This window comes from Condylostylus longicornis, unplaced genomic scaffold (assembly GCF_029603195.1).
Source record: "Condylostylus longicornis isolate FDR11 unplaced genomic scaffold, ASM2960319v2 ptg000013l, whole genome shotgun sequence".
Classification (NCBI taxonomy): domain Eukaryota; kingdom Metazoa; phylum Arthropoda; class Insecta; order Diptera; family Dolichopodidae; genus Condylostylus; species Condylostylus longicornis.
This window is the reverse complement of record NW_026577982.1, coordinates 16841781-16862191: the sequence shown is the minus strand read 5'-3', so window position 1 is coordinate 16862191 and position 20411 is coordinate 16841781. Positions and strand designations below refer to the sequence as shown.

Sequence of the window (20411 nt, the reverse complement as noted above, 5' to 3'; positions counted from 1 at the left end):
TATAAAGAAATTTGTATGGGATTTTTAAACAAGTTGCACAGTTCCATAAGAGTTGTTCTAATTCTTTCACATTCTTTTCTAAATTTTCAGCAAATTTCCATTAACACACTAGATAGTTCATAATTAAAAAGAAAATAAAAATTTACTTACCACTTCCTTAACTGGTTCTGTATTAATTTTAGTAACTCTTGTTGTAACGACTTCTTGAGCTGGCATCATTGATTCAACGCCACTCATAAGTACACTGGCACCAAGAAATTTATTTAAAAGAGCCCTAGCTTCACGGTCTTCCATTGAATCGCCATCTTGAACAACTTTAAAAGATAAAAGAATTTAAGCTGAAATAATAGTGATAAAAAATAAGGAGCTAAAAATATAAAGACAGAATCAATACATGTTACATCACATAAGATGAACATAAAGATTCCATCAAATCTAGATTACCCTGAAAAAAATTGTTTGTTTAACCCTATGTTATTTTCTTTCATTTGGACCTTTACTTTTAACATTTTATATAAATAAGTAAAAAAACTTACTGTTGTCAGCATTTCGCATCCGTTCTAGTACATCGTTAACACCAGTCACTTTGCTTCCTGAACTATCCAGAAATGAACGAGTGGATGTTGAACTTTTTGCTTTTGAAATTTTAATTGATTCGGTTTCACTTTCACTTTCATGAATTGAACGTGTTTTTGATTCATGACGTGTTGTTGATGATTCATATTCATGTCCAGCACTTTCGTATTCTTCGTCTTCATAAGATCCAGCTCTATAACGTGAAGTAGCTAAGAGAAAGGATTAACAGAAGGATTAAAGTTAGAAGAACAATTATTAATGAAGATTTACTTGGAGAAGACTCTTTAGTTTTGGTTCTTAAAATCAAACCAGCTTTTGGATAAGACGACGAACTAGTTTTTTCTGTAACTGATGAAGATGATTCTTTACGTATAAATTTTTCACTCATCTCCTTAACAGATCCACGTCGAACTTTAGTGCTACCATCGAATTCTATTGTGTCATTGAGAGATTCAACATCTCTAGTCTATAAATTAAATAGAATCTAATCTGTAAAAGTGGCTGTTTCAGTTAGTTTATTGTAAATTTGCTCACATCGAATTTATTTCCATCGCCAAACTTCTGGGTTCTTGTAACGCTGGTTAGGCCATCTCTTTGGCAACTTTCCCTCTTTATAGAATCACTTCTTGTTTTATTGTCATAGTTTGCTTCATATTCATCGATATCATTCGGATCTGTGGAATATACTGTAATTTTTCGTTCGCCAACTGGAGCATGGCCATTCTCAGAATAGAAACTTTCGCTAACTATGGTTCCAGTGACTGAAAAATGTGATAATCGATTTTTAATTTGTAATAAAAATTGAGTATTTGTATTAAAGTACCTTTGCTGCTTTCAGCAGGCTTTTTAGTTTTCAAAGCACGTAACCCAAATAGAGGTCTTCCATCTTCATCAGTTGGTCCAATACCATAGCTTGACGTAATTACGTCTTCATCGGAAACTTTTTTATCCTTCTGTTGCGTATGAGATGTTCTTGTTGTAGAACTACTTTGAATTTTCTTTGTTGTGCCAACTTTTGCACTTCTATCACTTTCACTTGCTTTCTTTAAAATATTTTTTGTTGCCCAAATAGGTTTTTCATTTGTATTACTTTGAACCACTTTTTTAGTTGTAATTGATTTATCTGGGATATTGGAGCCACCTACTTTTCTGATTTCAGTAATTGTTGTAACGGTTTTTACTTTAGATTTTGGGCTGATACTACGTTCCCGAGTATAAGATTCATGTTTTTCTATATGCTTCGATTCATGATCTATGAAATTAGTATTACTGCTTCCTTTCGAATACTTTTCTTTGTGGCTCGTTCTTTCAACTCTTGACTCTCGTACCGGACTCGTTTGTCGCCCGTCGTGAATGGAAGTTGTTTTAGTGGCATTGCGTACTGGGCTTTTTTTCGTGGCATCTCGACGTGGAGTATTTTGAGTTTGTTCGCGAACTGGACTTTTTCGAGCAGGCGAAGTTTCCCTTATATAAGCTACTTGTTCTTCCTCGCTTTTTTTTGTAATATCTTCACGTCTTCTCGTTGTAACACGAATGGTAGGTGACGGTGATCTCGGCGAAGAAGGTGTCGAACGCCTTGCTGGAGATGTCTCACGAATATACGCTATTTGTGTCTCTTCGCGCTTTTTTTGCTCAATGAGTTTTTTTACAATTCTTATTTGACTTCGGATACGCCGCCTTTGCTCATAACCGACGACCGTGCTTAACATTTGCTCGAGTAATTCTAAATCAAATATTTCTTCAATGTGAGGTATTTCGGAACTACTGCTCTTTCGTCTAGGTTTATATTCTGATGCGTTATGTTTTAAATGAACGCCAAACTTCACAGCAGACTTAGGATTATTTTCAAAAGTTTCTTCATCAAATGATGTTTTTCTTTGATAATTGGTACGATTAATTTCAAGTGAATCACGACGAATATGTTCCAAAGAAGATTTTGTATGATCCATATATGAAGGTTTCTGTATGGGGCTACTATACCCATTTAACTTCACGTCTGGACTTTCAAAAATATTCTTTCGTGCTAATACAGATGGAGATTCGTCGCCACGTCGAGTTGTTGTTGTTGTAGTCGTAAATGTTTCCTCACGAACAGGTTTTATTCCTTGAGGAGATAAATCACTCAGTATTGAATCGGTTGGTTTCCTACTTACCATCGTATCTGTGTCATACTGTTCATTTTTATCTGATATTTTTTTTGTTGATATTGTTGACGATGAATCTTTTCTGCTATAGTGATTTTTTTCAACCTTTTGATACTTGTCAGTATATTCATCTATATATTCCGTATTTGATTCAAAAACTTTTTTTGTTGCTGGGATTGGGGAGTCTTGACCATCTCTGGTGGGAGATTTGGATAAGAGTGGTACTTTTTTCTGGGATGTTGTTTTAGATTTGTCTACATATCCATCAGTATCCTCGGCGTTATTGAATTTTGCTGGTGATTGCACTTTTCTTGTTGATGTTGTCACAGTAGCTTCTGTAACAATAGCTGGTTTTCTTGAATATTCCGCTGATGGTTGCCTTCGGTGTGGCGATTCGGGAACTGTTCGTCTTGTTGGAGACTCAGCACCTGATTTGCGACGAGGTGTTGATTTACTCAGACGTTCAGTAACCTCTAAAGCGGCTGAGCCAATATCATTGGTTGAGAGTATTGTGCATTGTTCGAATACATTTTTACGGGATGACACTGAATCTGTTACGGAATTTTTCGTTGACTGAAATGAAGAAACAGGTTTTGTTTTGTGTGGTCTGTCGTCTTTCAATTTCGGTTCCGGACGATTTAAATCGTTTTCTTTAGTAGTTTTTCTGACACCAATGTCTTTTAATTTGACATCCGATGGCTCCCGATTTCTTTTTGCCTCAAAAACGGATGGCCTCGATATAATATCACGTTGCTTTGAATTATTTGATGTTGAAGTAGTAGTTCTACTTGTTGTTTTTACATCACCATTTTCAAAAACAGATTTAGCCTTACGCACAGTTTCCGTAGTTTTGATCACTGGCTTAGACGTTGTTCTGGTGATTTCTTTAGGTTTATTTGGAGCATATCTATCCGTTACTTTACTTTTCTGAGTAACTGTTTTGTTCACTGTAATTTCATTACTTATAAGACTTCCTCTAGGTTGTGAAGGTTTACTTTTCTGTGGTTTAGTTATTGGGCTTGTTGATCGGTCCCTTGGGTATTTTGGCTCACCTTTTTTAGTTTTTGAATAATCTTCATGATCATAAGGAGATCCATTGGGTATATAAGTTGCAACCGGTTCGTAAGGTTGTTTCTTGATGGGTTCGAAATTTCTTTCATCCTCACTTTGTTTCGATATTTGACGATCGATTTGTGCAACCAAATTAGGTGATTTTTGCGGTACGGATTCAACTAGACGTTCGGCCGTATTAATAAATTTGTTCACCTTTTCAGAAACGCTTAGAACACATTCATCGTTCCTTAAATTTTCATCAATTTCATCGACATTTAAACGCTGAACTACACGCTTTCCAGAAGATGTTATCACATCTTTGGTTACTTTTTCAGCTGTTGAAAGGAATTTATTAACTTTATCGTTAACGCTTAAAAGACATTCATCATCAACCGGATATTGTTCTTTTTCCTGTAAATCACGCTTGAATGGCGAGGATGTTTTTGGTTTCTTAATTTCCTCTGCAGTATTAATGAACTTATGAACTTTCTCATGAACACTCAGTAAACAATTCTCATCAACTTTATCATCGACAATAGTTGCTGATGTTCGGATTGTATCTCTCATTTTTGAATTTTTCGTAAAATTATCCTCTTCAGTTACATTTATATTTTGCTGACGTCTTTCATTTATTATGCAATCATCAGTTTCTTTGATTTCTGTTATTTGGCAACCGACAAAATCGTTGAGGCTTTCTTGAAATATTGGAATATTACGAACTTTTGGAGTACGTCTTGAATCTTCAGGCTCTTGAACCTCATCTGGATATCTTGGGAAACCGTCATGATCGTCGTCAGCGCTTGCAGAAACTGGCACTGGAACAATTTTATTAGGTGAAGGTTCGCGACTACTTTTTGCTTGTTGAATATCAATTACAACATTTTCCATTTCCTCACTGTTGAGGATATTATTAGCTGTTGTTAGATTGATAGTTTTAGTTGTTAAACATTTACTTGGTCTCTTTTCATTCTTATCTCTCTTTTGATCAGATGGTTGCTTTTTTACTAGTTTAGGGGACTCAACTGGCTTTGTTTTATTAGGAGTTTCGTTTGATCTATTTAAAGTCCTTTTTGTCGCACTGGTTTTGAAAATGTTGTCACTTGTTGAGCGTGTAAACTTGGTATCCCGATCTATTTGCGTAGTCCGACTTACTGGGGCTGATTCTTTCCGTTCTGTAACAGGATATTTCTTCGCTGGTGTGGATTTTTTTGTATCTGTAACTTTAGACGTAGTTTCAATAATTAGAATATTCTCATCGTCACTTAATACATCTGACTCGTCGACCTCAATGTCACCCCTAGTAATTTTATCAGTTGTCAAAGATTCCCGTTTTACGATTTTTTTACGAATTGTAGGTTTTGTGGCAATTTCTTTTTCTTTGGGCTTCCGTGGGGAATCTTTTGAAGGAGAAGGACCTTTATTTATTATCCGTGAACTTGTTATACTTGTCGTTCCCTTCGTTACCTCATGAAGTTTATTTCTGGTAGTTGACGTTTGCTCTGTTGATTTTCTTGTTGGAGATTCATAGCGTGGTCTTCTCATTTCATGGAGCTGTGCAGTAGTTGAATTGTCAAGTGGTTTTAAAGGTTCAGTATGAATTTTTATCGGAGTTTCGAAATTGGGTTCGATAGGTTCGGATATGCTTGTAAGAAATTCATCATATTGCTTTCTCGATTCAGTTGTCTTTCTTGTTGGAGACTCATAATATGGTTTGGTTGACTCTGTAGACTTTCTCAAGGGTGATTCTTCCCTTTTATTTGGTCCAGTGGTTTTTCTTGTTGGCGAACTATCAAAAGGACTGGGCCTAGGTGAAGTTTTTCCTGGTGAATTGTCATGTGGTTTACTAGGTTTAGTCGATTCTCTGGTTGGTGAACTTTCATAAGGCTTATGCGAAATCGGAGCCCTTCTCGTAGGCGACGTATCGATTGGTTTTCTTGTGGGAGATGTTTCATATGGTTTTCTTGATTCAGTGGGCTTTCGTGTTGGGGACGTATTTTTTTCTAAAAGAGTTTTTCGAACTGATGTTGGAGAAATTTCTATTCTCGCAGTTGTAATGTGTTTTGGCTGTACGGGAGATTGATTTCTTTTTTGTGTACTTATTTCGTAACTATTTGTTGTTAGAGAAATTTTTTCTTTGTCAGTAGTTCTGGTTTTGGTGGTTTTGGAAGATCTAACTGGACTAGTTTCTTTCGATGTAGGTTTAGTTTTTTCATAAACTGTTGTAGTTTGTATCGTCTTTATATGCTCTCTCACTGGACTAGAATCTGGTGAACGTGAATAAGCTGAATCTGTTCCTGGTCTTCGTATTGGACTTGAATCTGGGGATCTCGAATATGGGGAATCGTATGGTGATGAAGAATAAGTATCTTTAAGAGAATCAGTATTTGATTTTTTTGTAACTGTTTGAAGCGAAACTTCTGGGTGATCAGGTCGTTGAGAAGGAGAAGTTTCACGAGTTGGTGCCTTAGAACGTCGTACTGGACTTGGACTGGCTGAACGTGTTTTTATTGAATCAACGTCTGAATATGATTCTTTCTCCAAGAAATTGGTTTTAGTTACGTTTTCAGTTGTTGTTACAGTTATTTTGACATCAGAATCCCTCATCTTTTGAGGGCTGGTTGATCTCGGTGATGGCACTGGGGATGAACTAGAGCTCTTACGATTTAAAAATGAATCTTGGTAACGACGCTCGTTAGTTATGAATTCGGTTGTCTTTTGATGCTTTTTAGATGTCGTTTTCTCTGAAGTATCACTTATACCTAACATTTGACGACAACGTTCTTCAAAGGTTTCACTTCGAGTAAACGGAGTTTTTGATTTAGGTATTTCTTTTGGATATTCATTTTTAGACTCTGTGTCGTTAGTTGCGATCGTATCCAAACCTTTTGGTTTGCTTCCCGTTGGTTCATGAACATTTTCATCGACATTTATTGGTTCTTTCAAGAAAAATGGTTGCCTGGGTTCCTCTTCATCATCAGGTTCTATTGGAATATCTCCTCTAGTTACATATGTTCTTCTATTATGTTCGTCTGTTATATGATCACTTACAATATTTGAAGATTTCACATTTGTTTCATCAATGAACGTCGTGTCGTTTGTAATTTTTTGCATTTCTTTATAATAATCGCTTTTTTCGGGTTTATCATTTTGTTGTGGGAATTTCCTCGTACCTGGAGATGTTTGTGTAATTTTTTCAATTTCCGCTTGATAATCCTTTGATGTAGATCGTGGTCTAATATTTTCATTTATTGGTGAAGGTTCACGATCAAATTGTGGAAACTCAGCATCGAAACGTTCAGAATCGATAAATTCCTGTGTTTTTTTCTGTCTTGTAAACGTATCAGTTTTCTGCTGGGTCTGTTTACTTTCAATAATACCATCCTGAGTATCAGTCGTTTCTGAAACAATGAATTCAGTTGTGTCATGGTAAGCCGGTTCATTCTCTGGTTCAGATTCATCTTCAATATACGCTTTAGAAGGCTCTGATGGTTTGCGCCTTTGTGGACTACTATCACGATAAATAGCGTTATCAGTTTTTTGAGATTTAGTAAAACCTGTTGAAGTTGATCCAATTGTAGATATAGTTTTTTCTGGAGACTTACGAGTTGAATTTGGAGATTGTTTTGAATGAGTTTTTTCTGGCGATTTTCTAGTTGGCTGAGGAGAGTAGCTAGAATCACTTCTATATAATTTGTCAGTTTGTGGTTTCTCTGTTGGTTCTGAACTTTCAGGGCCAGTTTCGATTTCCGGGTATCCTTTTGAAGGTTCTAGACCGTACTCTGAATCATCCCTAGATGGTTCAAACAGCTGTCTGGAGTCTTCTGGAAATTTTCTATTTCGTTCTGGAGAACCACTTTCATGCGGCTTGCTAGGAATTTTTCTAGTTAATTGTGGAGAATGTGTAAAATCAATATCTTTTGGTTTATTTGGAAATTTTTGGACTGGTTGTGGAGAATATTTTGAACTAGTTTCGAAAGTTTTTTCAGTAGTTTTTCTTGTTAAATGTGGGGAGTGTTTTGATCCTGACTCGTGCGGAGAAGTTGATGCCTTTTTGACTGGTTGTGCTGAGTGCTTTGAGTGATTAAAATTAGTTTCCGTTCTATGGGTATTATGAACTTCAGTATCATCCACACGAACAAATTCAAAATCACTTGTTGTATAACCAGAGCCTGGCGAATCTAATTCGAATTCCGGTTCCGATGGTTGTCGTTCAGGTTTTCTCAATTTATCATCAAAACCCTTCGTAGTTTTAGTTTTTGTTGTTATTGTTGAAACTTTTTTTGTTGATGTTGGTTTTTGATTAGGAGATGGTTCTCTCGAAGTTGGACCTTGTTTTGTAGGTGATGACTTTCTTGATGATTTTGGTGAATCATACGCAGGACTTTTACTCGGACTTTGATTTCTAGTCGGAGAAGATTTAGTTTTTTTTGTAATATTCGATTGAATTTCTTCTGTGTTATCAATATTTTTTGTTATTCTTCTTGAGGTGTTGGATCTTGTATTTCGATTTAAGTTTCGTTCATCATCGATCTCATGATTAATTGGTGACTCGGAGCGTTTTTCATCTGTGGGATATGACGATTTCGTTGGTTGTTCTTTGTCAATTTTATTTTGCGGGCTTTCATTTCGTATTGTTTTAGTAGTTATTTTTGTAGTTGTTGAGGTGGTCATACAAGTCCCTTTATCAATAGGTTTTGATGTTTTCGATTTATTTTCTGGACTTGTTTTATTAGCGGCATTGGGAATTGTCTTAGTAGAACGACGTTCTGGGGATGTTGTTGGCGAGTACCTCGTAAATCCTATAAATTACAATATCATTTTGAAAACGTTTTTATAATAAGTGAGTTTATGAAGAATTTAAGTGAAAACGAGATTAATGAAAAATTAAAGTAGTTAATTAAAAATAACTGAAATTTTAGTGAAAAAAATATGATTAAAAGTGAAACGAGATAGTCCAGCATTTCAGAAAAATTTATCGTGAAATATCCGATTCTAAATTTTCAGGTCCAAGATTTTTTCAAACTATTGAATTTAAATTTTATTTCCAATTGTGGCGCAATCCATTTAAGCAGTATTATTATTGCATTGTTACTGCGAAAAAATAAGTGCAATATTCAATCCTTACTGTTTTAAAATAAGAATCTGTTGTAATATTTAAAAAGAACAGTGAGCTAGTAGAAAGAAAACACAAGTAGATTTTGAAAATGAAGTTAATTTTAAGCGGAATATAATTAAAAGTAATATCTATGCCTTATTTTCCACTTTTAATTACAAATTGTTACGTGAATAGAAATTTAATTTTTATTTTCAAGAAATTTTCAGAAGAATGAAAATATTTTCCTTCAAAATTTGTAATTCTAATTATAAATTCAAACTATAAAATTGGAAGTAAAATTTTATTAGGCTTTATTTTAATTTTATTAACACTAAATTTTATGTGAATTTCCAAAAACTCAATAACAATAATCTAGACAATAAATTAATGTTCATGAAAATCTAGATGGCGCACAAAACCAAACGTTAGTTTTTCCACGATTTCAATTCTACAAGCATTTGGAGCTTTGTTATTAAAATAATTTACAGAAACACAAAAAATAACATGGGCCTTTGGACTATTTTTACTCACAAAAATTTTATTCCAATTTTAATAGTAGTTATTAGATTTTGTAATAAAAGAATTTTACAATGTATAACTTTTTCACAAGTAAAAAATCCCTTTCCATCAAGAAAATTCCATATATGGATTGTGTCTTTGCTTAAAGATTGAAGGGATATTTAAATCAACTTTGTACATATAATATGTATATATGTATAATTTTTCTCTTTTATGTTTAAAATTAAAAAAAAAATCTTTAATAAAATTGAGTGTTGCAATATATGTAAATAACAATACATAAGCTCTACATTGTCAAATTACATATATGTATAATAAATTTTTGAAAGTAGCCGACTGACTAATTATTCGTAACAGTTTACTGTAAATATAAAAAATATTGTCTGTTTTGTTAAATTTCTTGTTCTAAAAGTTCACAACATGTAATGAGAAATAATCACACGTTTATAGAGAAAAATAAATTAACTTTAATTACCAATTTATGTAAATTTTTCATTTTGTAAATTAAAATTTAGAAGAGCTTTGAAATAGAAAGAGCTTTTGTCTTCTCTTAAAAAATTAAATTTATTTCAATTGAATTTTAAGTTTTTTTTTTGTTGAATATAAGAGTACTTTTAAAAAGCTTTATCAGCAATCTGATAAAGAAAATATTTTAAAATGAGAAAAAAGAGAGTGCTTGTAATGTTAACAACATTGCTGCGGCTTGTAGTTAAATTTCTTTCTTCACATAATTAATTTGAACTCAGGTATGTAAGGTACGACTCTCAACTCCTCTAAAATTGATTTTAATTGTATAGGAGGATTCAAATATTGGTTTGTACTGCACAAGATAAACAAAACAATTTTAATATGAAAAAAGAAAATTATAACAGAATTCAAGTAAGTAACGAATGTAAGTGGAATTCCTCAGCACCAAAATTATTATAGAAACATTAGGACGATTTTTAGTTATTTTTTTTTAATTGACGTGAAATTTTTATTGGTAAGCCTTTTCTTTTTTGTTCTTAAACCAATTTGGACATTGAGTTTTTTTAATAAAAGAAAAAGCAGTTTTACAAAAACACCATTTTTTTTTTGTTTTTTTTTCTAATAACTTTTAAGGTTAGTTATATTTTATTTTCAATATTTTAATAATATTTTTATATTTATATATTTCTTGCATAAATAAAATATGATATTTGAATGTAAAAATAAAAAAAAACAAAGAGTAGTACAATTTAAAAATTATAGTAAACTAAAAATAATGATCAAATTTTAATAATTTCCAGTTAATTTACACTCTTTTTACAGCAATTATTCAAATAAATTCAAAAAAGGTTATTTTAAATTATTAAAAAGTTAAATTAAAGTGATTTTTTTTTCATTTGATAATTATAGATAAACAAAAAAAAGCAATTTTAAATTAATTAAATGAACTTTATGTAAAAATGTTGTAATAATCGCAATTATAAAATTTCATTTTTTTAAGAATTAATATAAAGTGTGTAAATATCGAGCCTAGTAAGTTTTGCTTAACTATTTAACTCAACATATTAAATTCTTTCTACATAAATTTTATACATGGAGTTGAATATAACATTCTTTGCTCTTTTATCGATGACATCACTCTCAATTTCCTTAACAACTTTATACTGTACACTTTAATACACGGCAAAAAATTCTTATACTCATGCATGCATCAACAAATGTCGCAAAGAATAAAAAATGTTGAATTAAATTTAAGTTAAACGTTAATAAAAAAAAATAGTAAATTTTTTTAATTGTTATTTTTATAATTTTGTTTCAATTAATTTGAAATTATAAAATTTAAATAGAGTAAAAATATTCCAACAAATATAAGTATATTAAGTTCAAAAAATTCAAATTGAAAAACCCCTGCTACAAATGAGCTTTCCATTGTGTTTTCAACGCGCACTTTATTGGACTTTAATATTTGTATGGACTATCTCGTTTTGCTGATGACGAAGATGTAGTAGTTTTACTAAATGACGAACTTTCAGTTGAATATCCTTTTACTCCTGTGAAAATATTTTATTAGTATAAAAATAATAAAATTAATAGTAAAAAACCAAAAGAAAAATAAAATTAAAAAAAAAATAAATAATTAAATAAAAAAAAAAATAATTAAATATTTAAAATCAAAAAAAAATTCTTTTAATAAATTTTTTACTACTTATAAGGTGCTAAATTTTGTTTTCCATACAAATGGTGCTAATTTTAATTTTAATTAAAAATTGATAAGGAGAAGATTTTAAAGCAAGCATAGAAACTACAGAAGGAAAAAAATTATTAAAAAATTAAATAATGTACAGGATAGAGGCTACAGGCGAGAGAATCAATAAAATACTTTTATAATAGAAAAACAGTAGAAAATTTAATGGGTTAAGAAATAATGCCATAGAAGAATTTAAAAATAATTCTGCATGAATAACTGAAAAATTCTCCATTGTAAAATCATTATTTTTCATAAAATTATTAATAGTACTTTCATATGGCTTTATTTCACACATACCAAAAAAATATCTAAAGAAAAGTTATAGTCTACAAAAATAAATACAATTTGTCATTAAGAAATACAGTTGTATGTTGAACAAATAAAAATTAAAGAAAAATACAAGTTGAAAAATATTTACAATAATATATACATATAGATAAACGTAAACAAATACTCATACATATAAAATGAAATAATTTTTTCAAATTGAAGTCTTACCGTTGTTGTTTCTTCGCTGAAAATTTTTTCAAATATATAATTAATTTTTTTTTCAATTACTTTTTAGAATTATTGCATTTGAGTGTTAATTGTTATATAAAAATTTTTTTTATTAATACCAGTACAATAATGTAACGGTGTACAATTTATTGTGGAAAATTTGTTAAACTCATTAACTGAAAAAACTCGTAAGATTATGTAAAAGCTTAAAATATTCCTAAGCAATTATTTAATGACTGACATTAAATTACAATAAAAATGACCATGAAGTAATATTTTTCTCTCAATATTTAACTACTTAAAAAACGCAAATTTTTTTGATTTAGTACAATTAACAGTATCAAATATTTAAAGTAACTGTACCAATCATATTTCGTAACTATAGAATTACCTCTTTTGTAACTATAAGACTAAACAAAAATAATTTTGACACAAAAACAAAATGTGAGAAAATTAAATTGTCTGATTAGCTGCACGTATATATTAAACGTATATATAATCCTATATACAAAAACATTATTAAATGAAAACTCACAAAATTGAGTACAGAATAATGGCATTATTCTGTACTCAATGACATACATATTGTTTTTTTTTTTGTGTTTAAACATTTTTAGTTTTTATTTTGATTGTTTCTTTTTTCCTTCTCTTATTTATATTCTATAATTCTTAAAGTAAGAAATTTCGAAAATATTTTCCGGTTTGAGTTGAATTTGTGCGTATGATAAAATTACATATTGTATTAAAATATGACTTTCGCCTAAAATTAGGCAAATTCGAAATGAAAATTGTGTTCGGAAAAATTCTGTATTTCCTCTTTTTCTTTTCTTGTTTTCATTATTTTCAACAGATAATAATCTAATTTGTTGTTTTCAGTTTTTCAAAACTTTTAAGGAGATTTTTCCTAATTGAAGATTGCATTCTATTTTGAAAGTAAGAGCCATTAATTGTAATTAATTGATATCAGTCAGAATTATTCTTATTTAGGAAGAAAATAAATTTTATATTGGAATAAAAATAAGGAAAAATTTTAGTTTTAAATTACAACTTCGAAAATGTGTCAGGAAATTGCCATTTTTTGAATTTTTACACAGAAATTGATAGCAAAATTCAATTAAACTCACATTTTGCACCTAGCACTGAATTTTTTTGTGTTTTAATTTTTGTGGAAAATCCTTTGTATTAAACATTTGATGATTTGGTTAATATTTGTACACTGTTTTTAGTTTTTGATTTGAAATTTCAGTTTTAAGAAACAGCAACAGTTTTATACAATTATTCGGTTATTTTTTATAATTATTGTGCATTAAATTGGTGAACTGTTATACAGGTTAATTTTTTAAGCGTTATTTGTCCGAATTACATTAAAAAAATATTTATTTGTTCAACAAAAGTTATTATCTTTAATTATTAAATATCAGTTAAAAAAAGGAAATATAAGTAAGTAAAAGGTATAAAGTACAGAATCAGTAAAATTAGCATTAAAATCCGATTTTCATCTCCATTTTCACTTTTTAGTTTTTTAAATAATTAGTTACGATGCTTGACTGCTTTTTTAATGTTTCTCATCTAAGTCTTTTGAAATTTTATATTTTATACAGTGTGCTTTAGGAATCTTTAGATAAGAAATTTTGGTTTTTAGAAAAAAGCCCATAGATGTGATCATTTGTTGGTTTTGTTCTTTTTTTTGCATACTATTATTAAAATGGTGCTACTATTTGGTAAAACATAGTTAGAATAAACTACGGTGCGCCTTTTATGTTTTTTTTTTGTAGATTAATCATTCTCTTTTTCCTCTTTTTTTTTTTAGGAATTAAAATATTATTGGTGAAATGCATTTGTGATTCTGAATTATGTTTTAGTTTTTCATTCACATGATAAATTCACTAATTATGCAACATCTGTTATTTGATTTTCAATACTTTCTAAATCTAATGTTTCAAAACTACCTTTAATTGGTGTTTTCGGCCGCTTTAAAAATTCTGGATAATCAACTGTATTATCGGATACTTCTTTAAAGTCTGTTGTAATTTTTTTTGTCACTTGAATTGGAATATAGCCTTCAGGGCAAGATTTTGGTAGCGGGCCTTTTATAGTAAACGGTCTACTCGTATCATTTATATCAGTTGTTTCAAAATCTTTTATATATTGTTTTAATTGTTCTTCAGTTAGATTATCATTTTCAATTTCATTCATTTTCTCTTCAAAAGATGTTCTCGATATTGATGTTGCAACTGAAGATCTGGTTGGACTAACAGATGATCTAGCTGGTGATCTAACTGGTGATCTACTTTTAGATCTTTTATCAATGATCTCAATACCAATTGGCTCAAATCGATGATCATTCTTTTTTCGAAGTTCTTGCTCAACATATTCATCAGCAGCTGCATTTAAACGTGTTTTTAAAGATTCAGTTGGTTCCAGATAATGTTTGAATGGACTACGTTGATCTAATGGTATATCAGCTCGTGTTGGACTTCTTGAAGAAGATCGTCTCGTTGGACTTTTTGAAGATGGCCTTATTGGACTCTTTGAAGAGGATCTCAGCGGACTTTTTGATTTTGAACGTATTGGACTTTTGGAAGATGATCGAATTGTTGTTTTAACAGTACTTTTGGCTTGAAAATCGACTCTTCCCGGACTTCTAGATTTTGAACGGCCATCGCTTGTCGGACTTTTCATTGAAGATCTCAATTCAGTTTTTTTTGTAACAGATTCTTTCAATTTGCGGGAGCCCGTTACAGGTTTTGCTAAGGGTTTTGTTGCAGTAGTTCCAGTTTTTGTAACATTTGTTCCTATTTTACGTGTCACTGTACTTGGCTTCGTCAAAATAAGAGATCTTGTTGTTGGTCTAACTGAAGAACGATCAATATCTTTTGAATCAACTTTTTTAATAGAGCTCTGAGTAGACCTAGTTAAAGTTTTTGATGCAGTCGTTGGTTGTAAATAACTTTTTGTTGGACTTTTTATGGAAGTCTTCAATTGTGGCTTACCTAATGATGAAGGAGTTAAATTTGTTTTTGTTATAGAAGACTTTTTTAAAACAATTGGTTTAGTGTTAGTAGTAGAGATTGTAGTAGATTTTTTTTTTGGTAGTGGACAGCCATCAGGACACAAAGGTGTTATATTTTTTTTAACACATGCTTCCTCAACGACTTCCACAGCACCTATAAATCTATCATCCACAAATGCAGTTTTCTTTTTTATCTCTGGTTCTGTTATGGGCTTTCTGCTTAAATTTCTATTATAAACTTTCGATGGTGAAGATGAAACAGGAGTTATTCTTTTTATACCTAGATTCCTATTTAAATTTGAAACATTCTTTTTTTTTATAAGCTCACCTGGTGTTGCATCGTGTGATGTAGCTTTTGTTGTTGTTGTTTTTGTGTGTATGGTTTTAGAGGGCAAATCAATTGTTTCATTTGAGTGATGTACTTCCTTTGAATGGTGTTTAGTTGGAGTGCGGGTTGTTGTTCCTTTTGTTACCGTACCTGAACTCACATGACTGGAATCGGAAAGGACGGATCTTTCTCGCGCTGGACTGTCATGAGATCTTGTAGATCCATGAGTATTAGTTCGATAAGATCTTTGGCTTGCATTACTTCCGCGCCTTGTATTATCAATTGGTGAAACACAACGTAACGAACGGGCAAAAGCTTCATGAGCAGCATCAACATGTTTCACTGTACTCTGAGTTGTAAACTGTTGTTGTTGAGTTTCCACACGGGTTTGTCTTTCATTTTTGTCAACTGCAACTGATGGAAATCCATGAGTGCCACGAAAATCTGGCCCAACTGGTTGCTTAGATTTTGCCCCAGGTGATGTTGGTTGTCTGTCATAAGGACGATCATCTGGTGCTCTAGCTGATGGGAAACCATGTGTACCCAAAAATGATTCATCAGTTTTTTGTGTGCGCTTTTCATAATGTTCGGAAAGTTCTGATGATACAGATGGCGAATATCTTCCAGAAGGTTCACGCGTGGAAGGAAATCCGTGTGTTCCCAAGAAATCATCATCTCTGGGTGTTGATTTTTGTGGATATTGGTCTGCGAAATCAGAGCGTCTCGTTATATGATCTCCGCTGTCTCCTGGAGTGCGAGCCGATGGGAATCCATGTGTGCCACGAAAATCTTCATCATGTTGATTACTACGAGTGGTTTGCTCATAGTGTTCTTTTGTAGTACTTGATGTTGAATATTGAGATTTCGTATCAGGACTGCGAGCTGAAGGGAAACCATGCGTTCCACGAAAACCGTCTTCATCTTTATAAATTTTATGAATTTTTTCTCCAGGATGACGATTTTCATCTGGTACTCTTTGAGACGGAAAACCATGTGTACTCTGTGTATCATCTTCTCTTACGAACTTTTGCTGTCGAACGTCTTTTGTCTGATATTCATATTCTTGACGTTCTTCTCTTAAAGCAGCATTACGATCGCAAACATCAGATGTTGTATACCGCTCTGGGCGACCAGTATTTCGATCAATTAATACACATCCGCGATCAGTTTCAACAAAATCCGCTTGCGTTAAGTTTTCATCACGCATTGTTCTACTTAAGTCTTTTTTAACAGTTTTATTTATATCTAGTGTTTCAACAGCATCTCTGATCTTTTCAACGTAATCGTCATGTCTGACCCTAGAATGATCAGTGACATCCCTATTTCTTGTTGAACTGGTACGATCTGATGAATCAGTTGCATCAGTGTTGCGTAAAATTTGTTGATTTCTTTGATCTATGCTTTTTGTAAATTGCCGATCAGTTTTTTCCGTATTTGTATTATACTTAACATGTTGAGAGCGCTCAGTATTTCCCGCAATCACCTTTTCTTGAACAACTCTTTCATTTGGTGTCTTAGTTTCATAATCACGTGTTGTGACTACGGTACCATCAGATAATTCCTTTTTGGTCGTAATCATTTTTACACCTGGCTTTGGGTAAGATATTTCTTCAGATATGATACGACCAGGTTGCGCCTTCAATTTTTCAAATTGAGCTTGTAGTTCTGGTGGACTATCTTTATTAATGACACCTGATTTTTTAATAGTAGTACCAGTATTATCAGTATACTTAGTTAAATAACGTTCATCAATACCATCAATTGCTGAGGTGGTATTTTGCTGTTTACTAATATGCTGTTTCTGCTGTTCTTCTCTCGAAATATTTTCAGATTGTCTCAAAATTTTTTGCTGATGATGTTGTTGGTGACTAGTAGCATGTTCTGTAGTAGTACTACTACTTTTTTGTTCATTATGATGCCGTTGTTGTTGAGAAATTTCTTGAGCTAATTTCCGTTCCAATTCATCTTGATATCTTTGATGTTCTCTTTCATAGTTATCGGTTTCACGTAAGTGATGTTTGCCACCAATTTCATAATGTCTATGTTGCTGCTGTTCTTGTTGGTCTATTTGCTGTTGTTGATTTGTTTTAGATGAAGATGTTTTAGATTGTGTTTGGTGGTGAAATTCTTCTTCACGTATCGAAGAAGTCGATCGACTTTCAACATTTTGTCTTGTCATTGCTAATTTTTCTTTTAACGACTGATTTGTGTTTGATCTTGTCGAATAATCAGTGGCATTTGACTGTGTTGAATCACGCCTTTCTAATATAGCGGGAAATTGACCAGATGGCCTATCAATTCCAAATAAATTTGGATCAAAATCACCCATGTTACCGGAAGTGGTTTGTTTTTGAGAAAATGATTTTGATGATGATGATACTACGGTACTAGATTTTTTCTCAATACGACCAGATTTTTCATCACCAACTACCGTGGACTCTTGTAATTTAGTATTAGAACTTTCGGCAGCTGATTTAACAAAGTTTTTATCATCACCATAATGTGAAGCTTTCTCCATATGCTGATTTATACCAGCAAATTCATGTTGACCACCGGCTATTTTTCGTGAACCTAGAGGAGAGAAAGATTATAGATTGGGAACAACCAAACAAATTTAATTTGAATAAAAAGTTTTATTTTTTCTAGTTTCACTATATTAGAATCAAATTGTACGTATACTATAAATGGCAGTGCTTATAAATATTCAGTAAAATATTAATTTTTTTTATTCTAGTTAATTTTCAAACAAACTGACTAAAATTAGAGTGAAAAGAAGAGCTAATAAAAGTTAAAACAAACAAAAAATTAATATCATTTTCTAGATTATTTTACATTTTTTTTCTGCGAATTTGGCTTGCAATTATCGTGTAGGTAGTAATTGATTCTCTGATGTTGGGTTTGGAATAAAATAAAAAAAATGAAAAGCATTTGCAATTTTCAAGTTAGCAAATGTGTATGCTAATTTGGTTTACCCAGATGATGTGAGTGAAAAATATACTAGTATTTGTTTTTTTTTGTTCTTGTTAAACGTACAAATACAAACACATCCACATAAATGTAACGTATATTAACGTAACATGGTTAATTATTGATTATTTTATTAAAGTAATTAAAGTTGCTTGAGAGTAAAAATTCAAGTGAATTAAAAGTTTAAAATTAAATTCATAAGAAAATTAGTAGGTGAATTTATAATCAATTCAAGAAAATAAAATTATTTCTATAATAGAAAAATTGAGAAAATTAACCCCTACGTACTACAACTACTATTATTACTGACAACTTTGCTCATGGAACTGTTCTCAATGCTTAGTGTCATTGAACTAATTGTCGTAGTTACTGAAATTAAAGATTAGAAAAATTAACAAATTTATTTTTTTTTTTTCATTTTTTTTTTTAGTTTTTGTTGCTACATACTACGTACATTCATACATATCATTTTTTAAACATACTATGGAATTTAATTTGAAAGTTGAAAGATTTTAAAAAACTTGAATTTTATAACCCTAATAAACTCTTGCATGATATTCTTATTAATTAGAATTAAAAGAAATGAACAAAAATAGCTTGAAAAAAATTCAATTCAAAAAAATTAAAACTGAATTCCAGATATTTGCGTAAATATGGCAAAAATTTCAAAATTTTTAATCGAATTTAATTTCTTCGGCATGATAAATTTCGATTTTTCAATGAATGACATCATATGTTTTGAATATTCTTACTTTTTTTGACATATTAAATCACACCTTCCATAATATAAAATAAGCGATTGAATAATTGCAATCTTTAAAAGAAATGACAGAACCGGCTTTTTTTTTGTCAATTTCCTAATAAAAAATTTGAATGGTCAAAAGATGCTAAAATTATTTTAAAAAAAGATTTTTACGCAATCTTTTCCTTTTATGAAGCGATTAACTTTATGACGGTTCTATTATGTTGAAATTTTTATTTTGTGGATCTGATCAAAAAAAAAAGAAAAGTAGCTGAAATTTTTTTGCGTACACATAACATTCTGGTTGTCACCTTCTTCTCAGTCAATAGCTTTTTTTGATAATATTTGAAAAAAAAAGCAAAAAAAAAAGTTATTTAAATACAATGAAGAAATAAATTTGAAGTCTTTTGTATTTTCCTCTCTCTTTTAGTATTCGATGTGACATCACTTATTCACTGATTGTTTATTGTACTCGATCGTTCTTAATTCAAGTTTAATCTTCACCTTGAAAGCTTAAAGTACATATGATTAAAAAAAGAGAATAAAAGCACAAAAACAAAACAAGAAAAAAATCAAATTTTTTTTTAGTTGCTACTTCTTTTTATACAAAGGTGAAATACATATGTATATAAACTTAAGTACTTTTGCATTCAAAAATCAAAAATTGTATTGATCTTATCTGAATTTCTAATATAAGATTGAATTGAAATTAAAAAAAAACCTTTTTCTAATTTACATGAATATTCTTTGCTTTCTTCATTATAAATTCGATTCATATGTAAAATAGGTAATAATATACATACTTATAAACAGAATATACGAAAAGATTTCGAATAAAGCGCAAAATTTCAGTATATAAAACATTTTTTTTTAAAAAATAAATTAAATCAAAAAAAATTTGCATAAAATTTAATGATTCAGTGTTTTCTATTTCAGTGTGTATAGCCATTCTTCAGATGACATAAAACCTATTAATAGCCGAATGTACTTGTGTGTATGTACGAGTACCAGCATTCATTTCAATATGAATAAAACTGGAATGACCGATAACAGCACTTTAATTATATTGCGGAAATAATTTTTAATTTTAATGTAAAATCTCGAATGTATTTTTGTTCCTATTATTGAAATAATATTGAATAATTTTATTACTTGAACACGAAATCAGCTTCAATTTTCAAATAATCGTTTTGAGTTGAATTGTTTTGCACTTATTTGCATTTTTATTTACAAGAACAAAAATTTTGCATTTGTTGCTCAA

General features: G+C 30.9%; 1 protein-coding gene across 7 annotated transcripts in view; it reads right to left on the bottom strand.

The window, feature by feature from the left end:
- LOC129605632 (titin) overlaps window positions 1-20411 on the bottom strand; it is a 106067-nt gene that overhangs the window by 37034 nt on the left and 48622 nt on the right. For all 7 annotated transcript variants that reach the window (XM_055515523.1, XM_055515516.1, XM_055515518.1 and 4 more), the window contains 6 exons: window positions 15442-18012; window positions 1400-8572; window positions 1111-1337; window positions 847-1042; window positions 537-785; window positions 151-314 (listed from right to left, as the gene is read on the bottom strand). In XM_055515523.1, coding sequence (XP_055371498.1) covers window positions 151-314; window positions 537-785; window positions 847-1042; window positions 1111-1337; window positions 1400-8572; window positions 15442-18012 — 10580 coding nt within the window. The remainder of the gene's footprint in view (window positions 1-150; window positions 315-536; window positions 786-846; window positions 1043-1110; window positions 1338-1399; window positions 8573-15441; window positions 18013-20411) is intronic.